General features: G+C 42.9%; 1 protein-coding gene across 1 annotated transcript in view; it reads left to right on the forward strand.

The window, feature by feature from the left end:
• The window catches only part of LOC111153191 (family with sequence similarity 81 member A), a 126,579-nt gene extending 124,483 nt beyond the window's left edge, over positions 1-2,096 (forward strand). The window contains exon 9 of the mRNA XM_022512054.1: positions 1,374-2,096. Within this exon, the coding sequence (XP_022367762.1) occupies positions 1,374-1,498 (125 nt within the window). The 3' untranslated portion in view covers positions 1,499-2,096. The remainder of the gene's footprint in view (positions 1-1,373) is intronic.
• Positions 2,097-9,321: the final 7,225 nt, after the last annotated feature.

Consider the following 9,321-nt stretch of genomic DNA (forward strand, 5'->3'; position numbering starts at 1 on the left):
TACCATACATTTTTCACCTACTCTTTTACATGTTGTATCTTTCTATTTAATGTTATTTTTAATAAGTAATATTTGTTCCTTATATGACATGAATTGTCAATAGAGAATATTTTCTGAGAGAAAATTCTTCCTTTCCTCCTAAAGATTTATTTATTTTTAGAGAGGGAGAGAGAGCATGAGAGCATGAGTGGGAGGGGCTGAGGGAGAGACTCAGTGCTGAGCATGGAGCCCGACACAGGGCTTGAGCCCAAGACCCTGAGATCATGACCTGAGCTGAAATCCAGAGTTGGACCCTCAACCAACCAACTGAGCTACCCAGGTGCCCCTGAGAGAAAATTCTAAATTTACTAATGAAGATGAGAACTTTTAAACATATATTTTAAAAACCCATAGAAATACAGAGTAATATGAAATGCTTTTGGGGTGGGGAATTTTTTTCTTTTGTTTTGCTTTTTATTTTGAAATTATTTCAGATTTAGAAAAACTGTAAGAATAGTCCCAAAACTATTCATCTTTCATAGAGACTAACCAATTGTTAACATTTTGGAAATTTTCTTTATCTCATTGGGTGATGGGAGCACGTGGGCGTGCGCACCTCTGTGTGTGTGTGTGTGTGTGTGTAAATATAATTTTTTTCCCTAGGTCATTTGGGAATAAGTTGCAGAAGTTACGATGCCTTTTTACTCCTTTATTATTTCAATCTATATGCCCTTAGGACAGGGCCATTCTCTTAAATAACTATAGTCCAGTGAAATATTGATGAAAATTTTTTCAATATTCAGCTTTCACTGTTGTTTCTATTATAGCAGACCTTCCCTGGTCTAGGTTCTATTCCAGAATCATACAGCATAGACAATTGTCATATTTCTTAATTTAGTGAATTTTAATATGGATCAGTTCCTCGGTGATGTTACATCATTAAAGAATCCAGGCCAAAAAAGAATCCAGGCCAGTATTTTGTGGAATGTCAGTTTGGGCCTGTTTGCTTCCTCTTAATTAGTTTCAGGTAGTGCATTTTGACAGAAATGCCACAGAAGCAGGGTGTCCCTCACTTATCAGGGAACCTTATCAGGGGTATGTGATGTTGGTCTCTCCTGGTATTGGTGAAGTTAGCTTTGATAACCTTGGTTAAAGCGGTACCTGCCAGACTTCTCCATTGTAATAGTTCCCTCCCCGCTTTGTAATTAGAAAGCAATCTGTAGGGAGATACTATAAAACTGTGTAACTATCCTGTCCCCTCTCATACTTTTACTCCAGTAGTCTTAGCATCTATTGATAATTTTTGCCCAAATCAGCTATTACTATATGCTGTAAAATTTGACGCAACATTGTATTTTAATATTAACTCTTGCAAAATTTACCTCTTCTTAAAGGGTTTACGGCCATCTATGAAAGCATAGGATCCCTCAGGCAAGTTCTGGAAGCCAAGATGAAGTTGGACAAGGACCAGCTGCAGAAGCAAATCCAGCAGATGCAGAAGCCAGAGCCCCCCATGTGAGGGGAGCTGGGACAAGGACCTCACAAGTGGTTTCGCTGGTGGGGCGAGAGCCAGGTGCCGCTGTGGCCAGGCGGTCACTGCCTTCAGGAGTGTTCTGTTCATGGCGTGCATGTGCCAAGCAATGTGTTTTCATGGGTCTAAATGTTTACCTTAAGTCTCGAAAACACTTCCTTTAAAAGTATTAAGTACAATTTTTGCCACTCTCTTTCATTTCTCTAAATTCAATGGAATATCCTCCCGGCCCCTAGATTTGGAAAGGCTTTTGTCCCTCTTCATTTTATGAATGAAAAGACTTAACGACTTTCCTTCAATGCTTGACGCTCTAGCCAAGACTTTACTATTTTGAAAAATGTCATGGTGATTTTTTTTTTAATTAAGAAACTAATGAATTGTCACAGGAATGTGTTAGCTCCTCACCCTAAATTAAGAGAATGTCCTGGTAGATTAGAACTCAACCCTTTAGTCCATATTTGGATTTTATTAATGTTATCTGTGCATTTCTCACATGGTTTCCTTCTTGTAAATCTTCTGTCTTTTGTAGGGAGAAGGGATTTAACTTTGGGAGAACCACTCCCCACCCCCACCACCATTTGTGTAATGAAGATAGCTTAAAGATTGATAACTGCCATATACATTGCAAATTAAAATGGAAACTTAAGACAATTATCTAGCTAATACAAGGCACAATATCTGCATCGACCACCTACTTATACCAGGTTTTAATATTGAAAACTTTTTTCAATTATCTACAGCCTGTATAGTGATAGCCATATATTTAGTAATGGAATGGTGGTTAATAGTCTGTTTATTGCACAATTAATTGTAAATCGTAATAGGATGTGAGAATTTTTCAGGCTTTATGATCTCCTCTAAATGTTTCCAAAATTGGCACAAAGTGCTAACTAAGGTTTATATATACTTGTAACTGTATCCTGTGCCTTGGTTTTACCACGTCAATGCACTGTATCCTCTAAAAGTTTTACAGACAAAATAGAAGGCATGATAATACATCAGAATTATGATGTAAAAATGGGATCCTATGTAATTTTTAAATGTTCTAAAAATTTTATCACTGTTAAGACATTAGTTGTTCAGTATTATTAATGAAATAGAAATTCATACTTTTGTATGGACAGAGAATCAAATTGATATTGCATTTATAACACTGTCAAGAAACTTTCATTTTGAGCAGCTTTGTAGATGGTGGGTGTTTTCTTTTCAATCGCCATATTTGATGAGTCATTGAAAATTGGCGCCAGTGAAATTGTTCACCTGTGTTTGTACAAACCAATGGTGAGACACACACTGTTCTAAACTGTGAGGGTGCCTAGGAAAAAGAAAACAATTCTTTAAAGAATTTTTTAAAAAATTGTTTTTGTTTGCCAAGGACTCAGGAAAATTAAAGTATTTTCTATTTTTAGGATAAATCATAAATGAAACATGTAACTGGCTATTACTGTTTACCCATATAAAATATGCTGCTAAAGTAATAGTATTTTACAACTTCAGTGGCTGGACAAAAATTCTTTTAAAATTTGGACCTGAGAAATCCTATAAGGAATATGTCATCCAACACGTAGTTCCTTAACTTTGTCACAATTCTTTGCATCTCTATATAGGAAGACGATTTCCACTTAACAGTGAAAAAACAAAGGGGAATGCTCTTTTGCAATCAGAAAGTGAATTTCTTTTTGTGACAGAGTAAGCACATCTGGTACCGTTTTCCCTGTTGAAGCACAAGCCACAGTGCCGAACGTTACACCCCCTCCCTCTTCCATGGTCCCTGGAGGAGGAAGGGTCCGCACGTAGGCCGCCTGGGGAGAGGGGGCCAGGGGGCCAGCTGGCCTCAGGTGGAGGGCTGACGTATGCAGGTGACGGCTGGCTGTCCACTGAGATTGCTCAGGTGCTCCCGATGCTGCTCACCTCCTGTCAGGAGCTCCGGCAGGGGTTCTCCAGCCTGGCAACATGCTGGAATGCCCCGGAGAGCTCGCAGAGCTACTGATGCCCGGGCTGCCCCCTCGGCCAGCGGAGCCGCAACCTCTGGGAGGTGGGACCCAGGCATCCATAGGCATCCAAGGCCCTCGGGGGATTCGGAGGCCACTGAGGCCGGAAGGCACTGAGCCCCAGTGGACTCTTAGGACCAAATCCTAAACGATGATAAGCTTCCATGTTCTTTCCTTCACCAGAAATTTGCAATAAGAAAAGTAAAATTTCCAAATCCACACGGTGTACGATTTTTAAATTTGAAAGTATTGGAGTGTGAGGCAACCTACTGGGAACTGGAAAGTCACGGGGACCTGCTCCGTCCGGGGGTCTCCGAGGCCGTGGTGCCTTCTCACCTCTGGGCCCTGCCCGCTGGCAGTTGCTAGGGTGTGCTGTGCGCCTGTGCTGCATTGTGTGTTCACTCATTTCATTGTAGCAGGAAGTACTGTTCGCTCCTCTGTTTTGCAGATGAGAAAAGTGGGTCACCTAAAGGTTGGGCAACTTGCCCCAAATCCTGCAGCTAATACATGGGATCCAGGATTCACACCAGGCAGCCTACTTCCACCGTCCGGGCATCTAACTGGTATGCCACTATCCTACCTCTAAAGATACATCCTTACTTCCAGCATAACTCACTCACCAGGCCACCACCTGCAGCCCCATCTCTACAGGACTTTCCAGCTCCACCATCAGAGCCCCTTTGCTCTTTAATGTCCCAGTTCCAAACACCTACGAGAGACATCTCAGTAGCTTCCCTTGGGTCAGAAGACCTCTGGTTTATTGTTGGGGCCAGTTGGGGCCACAGGACTGAGTGGTCCCAGGCATTTCAAGCCCTGTGCTTGGGCTGTCCTACGCAATAGACTGCGGTTCTGTGTCCTGGGAGATGAGTTATGCTGGGTGACTGCAGAGCAGAACAGAAGAACAATTCCCTTTAAACTATGCTTATCCCACCTGGCTCTCAGCCTGAAAAAACCCACAAACCACTCACAACTTCCTGGAAACTCAGTGGGAACTATATGGAGTTCTGTCACTGTCCTCCTCTAGCTGTGTGACCTCAGGCTGTTCTCTTAACCTTTCTGAATCTCAGTTTTCTCATCTGCAGAATGGAAATTAGAATTGTTTAAAAGAGGCAGCTAGGTTATAATTTTTGAAACGTTGAAGTAGTTAATACAATATTGGGTATTAAGTGGTCAAATATGGAATATGGGAGAGGAGATATTGGTGGTGTAACATAGCAAGTATATGGGGGGGGGGTTGTGGTCCATGTTTTGGCTCAAAGCATCCCATTACCTGCTGGGATCATTTATGGTATCCCATAAATGAAAGTGGTATCCCAGCCTGAGACACAGAAGAGCAGTAGAACCTGGATGGAGAGATAAGTGGACAGGACCAGAATGGGGAAAGTCCCTGAATGTGGGGAAGCTCTGGGCAGATCCTCAGGCTACTCAGGCTCATGCCTGGAGCAAGCATGGCTTCCACAGGACTAAGCCTGGGATGAGGAGCATCCACTGAGGGGCCAGTGTAGAGAGGGCTGTGATGGGTGGGATCAGACCCAGAAGGAGGAAGCAATGAATAAGCAAACTTATATATACAATGGAATACTATGCAGCCACAACAAGGGAAGAAATTCCAACACATGTTAAAGCATGGATGAATCTTGAGGACGTTTTGTTCAGTGAAATAAGTCACAAAAAGACATATGTTGTATGATTCCACTTGTATGAGGTATATAGAAGAGTCAAATTCATAGAAACAGAGTAGCATGATAGTTGCCAAGAGCTTGAGGGTCCGGTGGGGGTGGGGAGCTAGTACTGAATGGGTACAGAGTTTCCGCTAGAGAAAAGGGAAAAGTTTTGATGGTGGTGATGGTTGCAAACAATATGAGTGTACTTAATGCACTTAATGTACTTAATGACACAGAACTCTGCATTTAAAAATGGTTAGGGATGCCTGGGTGGTGCAGTTGGTTAAGTGTCCAACTCTTGGTTTCTGCTCCGGTTGTGATCTCAGGGTTGTGGGATCGAGCCCTGTGTTGGGCTCTGTGCTCAGGGGGAGTCTGCTTAAGACTTTCTCTCCCTCTGCCCCTCCCCTCTGTGTGCTCTCTCTCTCTCTCTCTAAAATACATAAATCTTAAATGGTTAAACTAGGGGCGCCTGGTGACTCAGTCGGTTAAACATATGACTCTTGTTTTCGGCTTAGGTCATGATCTCAGGGTCGTGGGATTGAGCCCCGTGATGGGCTCTGCACTCAGCGGGGAGTCTGCTTAGGACTCTCTCTCCTTCTGCCCCTCCCCAATCTCTCTCTCTCTCAAATAAATAAGTCTTTTTAAAAAGATATATGGACTTTTTACTAATTTAACCATTTTTATTTATTTTTCATTTTTTTTAAAGATTATTTGAGAGAGAGAGAGAGCAAGTGAGTTGGGGGCAGAGGGAGAGAGAGAGAGAAGCAGACTCCCCACAGAGCATGGAGCCTGGCACAGGGCTCCATCCCATGACCCTGAGATCATGACCTGAGCCGAAATCAAGAGTCGGATGCTCAACCAACTGAGCTACCTGGCTGCCCCAAAATATACATGTCTTACAGACAACAGAACAAAACAAGAGAAATGGATTCCTTGGCCGTCCAGTTGAGCCTTCAGATGAGACTGCAGCCCTGGGAGCTTTACTGCACCCTCCTGAGAGATGTTAAGTCAGAGGTACCCAACTAAGCCATGCCCACACGTCTGACCCACAGAAACTGTGAGATAATAAGTATTTGTTGTTTTAAATTGCTACATTTTGGGGCAATTTATTATATGCAGCAGTAGGAAACTGATGCACTAGCACTGGTAATCTTTTTTTTTTTTCTTTTTAAATAGTCTGTACATTTATTTGACAGAGAGAGAGAGAGAGAGAGAACACAAGCAGGGGGAGGGGCAGGCAGAGGGAGAGGGAGAAGCAGTCTCCCTGCTGAGCAGGGAGCCGGATGCAGGGCTCGATCTCAAGACCCTGGGTTCATGACCTGAGCTGAAGGCAGAAGCTTAACCAACTGAGTCATCCAGACACCCCTGGCACTGAGTAATCTTGACAGAATGAAATGTGTATTTCTTGTGCTACAAATTACATGTTCACATATATAATCTCATTTAATAAATTTTCTGAGCAGGACATGATCTGAACTTATACTGAATGGTATATATACCTTATCCCACTTAATCTTTGTAATTATCCTGTTCGGTGTGTACTATTATTTCCATTTTGTGGATGGAACAGAGAGGGAGACGTTGAATGTTAACTAATATTACAGTTGACTCTTGACTAACAGATTTGAACTGCACAGGCCCACTTACATGTGGATTTTTTTTTATAAATACAGTACTGTAAATGTATTTTCTCTTATGGTTTTCTTAATAAAATTTTCTTTTTTCTAGCTTACTTTGTTGTAAGAATACAGTATGTGATACATATAATTTACAAAATAGGTGTTAATTGACTATGTTATCAGTAAGGCTTCTGGTCAACAGCAGGCTATTAATAGTTAAGTTTTGGGGAAGTCAAATGTTAAATGCAGACTTTTGACTATGTAGGGGAAGTGGGGACAGTTGTTGGTGTCCCTAATCCCCTGCATTGTTCAAGGGTCAACTGTATATAGAAGCTGGAAATGAAACAAAGCTCATATAGCTCATTAACAGAGGAGCAGGGATTTGAATCCATATCCATATCAAAGTCTGGACTGCCATTTTGCTTCAAGAAAGTCAATACCTACACTTAAGATGATTTGTTCAATATCTAACAATAGTTTGGAAGCAGAATACTGTTTAGCTCAGTGGTTCCCAGAGTGTCCCCAGACTGGAAGGATCAGCATTACCTGGCGGCTTATTAGAAATGTAAGCTGACAGCTCCATGCCAGGCTTCCTGACTCAGGAACTCAGATGAGCTCAGCAATCAGCTTTAACAAGTCCTGCTGATGATTCTACTGCAGGTTAAATTTGAGAATAGCTGATCTAGAACCGTACTGTAATACAGTAGCCAGTAGCCCACTTAAATTTAAATAGAATCAGAATTAAATAAATTTAAGAAATCAGTTCCTTGGTTGCTCTAGCCACATTTCAAGTGCTCAAGACCCACACATGATTAGTGGTTACGGTCTTGTCCCTCACAAATACAGAACGTTCCTATTACCGCAGAAATTTCTATCTGACAGCTCTGGTCTCGAGTTCCTGGCTCTTTCAACGGATGGCTCTGTCCAAACTCTGTACCTTTGTCTGTCAGCCTAGAACGGGATTTGAACCAGGAACTTTCCTGTGTCTCATCCCTAACAATCTTGTGTCAGTTGTCCCTGTTGAAGATGATTTTTCAGGTCTTTATAAGGTTTTGTCCTACCTGCCGGTTCTGATCAGCAGATGTTGCTTCTGGGAGCACTGTGTTGAGAAGGATGGGGAGGCTGGTGCCATACTCTGGGGAAGAGCTACAGGGGGGCAGCCAAGGGGCGGGGCTGTGTGTTGCAAGTCTGTCAGGTTCGCACCGGGACGTTCAAGGCACGTGCCTGGCAAAGTGTTGTTATCCAGGGGAACCTCTTGAGTGATTCTGAGGCTCCCTAGTGAGAGGGACCCATTAGGCCTGGGACTAGGGTGAGGCAAAGTGACGCACTTGTCTTGGAAAATTAAAAGGGATGCCAAAAACTCTGTAATTAAGATAATGCGTTAACACAGTATTTTTAAGATCAAAATTAATGCCAAAAAAATGCACGATGAGCAAAATTTCAATCATATCATGCAGAGCCATCATGGAACTGAGGCCAAACGGGAAACTGTGCTCCTAAATACAAGCCGCATGTAATTTAAAATTTTTGACGTTTTGTTCATTGCGGATTTTTTGTGTGTGTGAATATAGATTTTTAGAAATACTGCACTGACATATTTGTCTTGAGGACAGGATTTTGACTGCTCCCCCTCCTTACATTTAGCATTTGAAGAGGGTGCCCCATTTCCCTCACCCTGATTGCTGCCCTGCCCAGATGTGTAGAAAGTTGGAACGAAATTCAGGGCTCAGTTACTGTAATGAGCTTATCTCCAGAGTATCTGATTGCTTTAAATAGATAGTCTCTGGTCTGTTTTTATCCCTAATTGCCACGCTTCGTTTAATTTTCAACTTGTGACTTAATTCTTTCTGGAACTAGTTTGGGACACAGATAAAAAGATCCGACTCCCCTTTGAGATGAGGAAGGGGAGTGCCAACGTCGGGCACCACTGGGCCTGCTCCCGGGGATCCGCTGGCCTTTGCTGCCCCCACGTGGATGGGATTAGAAACCCTCAGGGAATTTGTTTCTGTAGGAAGAACCCACAACCAAGGAGCCCCTCAGTGGAAAGGCCCTTGGAGGCACCTGACCTCAATCCTCTCATTTTCTGGAACAGAAAACAGAGTGCTGGAGAAGTTAGAAGTGGGATTGGCAGGGCAGTAAGTATGGTAGTAATGATGGACAGACTGTCACCATAATAGTGATTTAGTGCCATCTCTGCACGGGCTGGGCCGTGGCAGTGCATGAAACAGACCAAAATTCACACCTTTATGGGATTTTAATTCCAGGGTGAGGTGGGGGAGGGGAGAGGAGATAAGCCAGCAAGAAAATACCAAGTATGTCAGACGATGGTAAGAACTTTGGAGGAAGATACAGCAAAGGCACAGGGTGGGGAGTCCGGGTAGGGGTGGGTGCGTGTAAACAGGATGGCCAGAAAATGCCTTGCTGAGAACCAAAGACCTGACAGAGAGAAGGGAGAGCCAGGTAGATACTGGCAGAAGAATTTACCCACATCTCACCATTTCTAGAAAATAAAGCTACATATAATTCAGGCATTCGGG

This window comes from Enhydra lutris, unplaced genomic scaffold, assembly GCF_002288905.1.
Source record: "Enhydra lutris kenyoni isolate GAN:26980312 unplaced genomic scaffold, ASM228890v2 scaffoldscaffold31, whole genome shotgun sequence".
In the NCBI taxonomy this organism is placed as follows: Eukaryota; Metazoa; Chordata; class Mammalia; order Carnivora; family Mustelidae; genus Enhydra; species Enhydra lutris.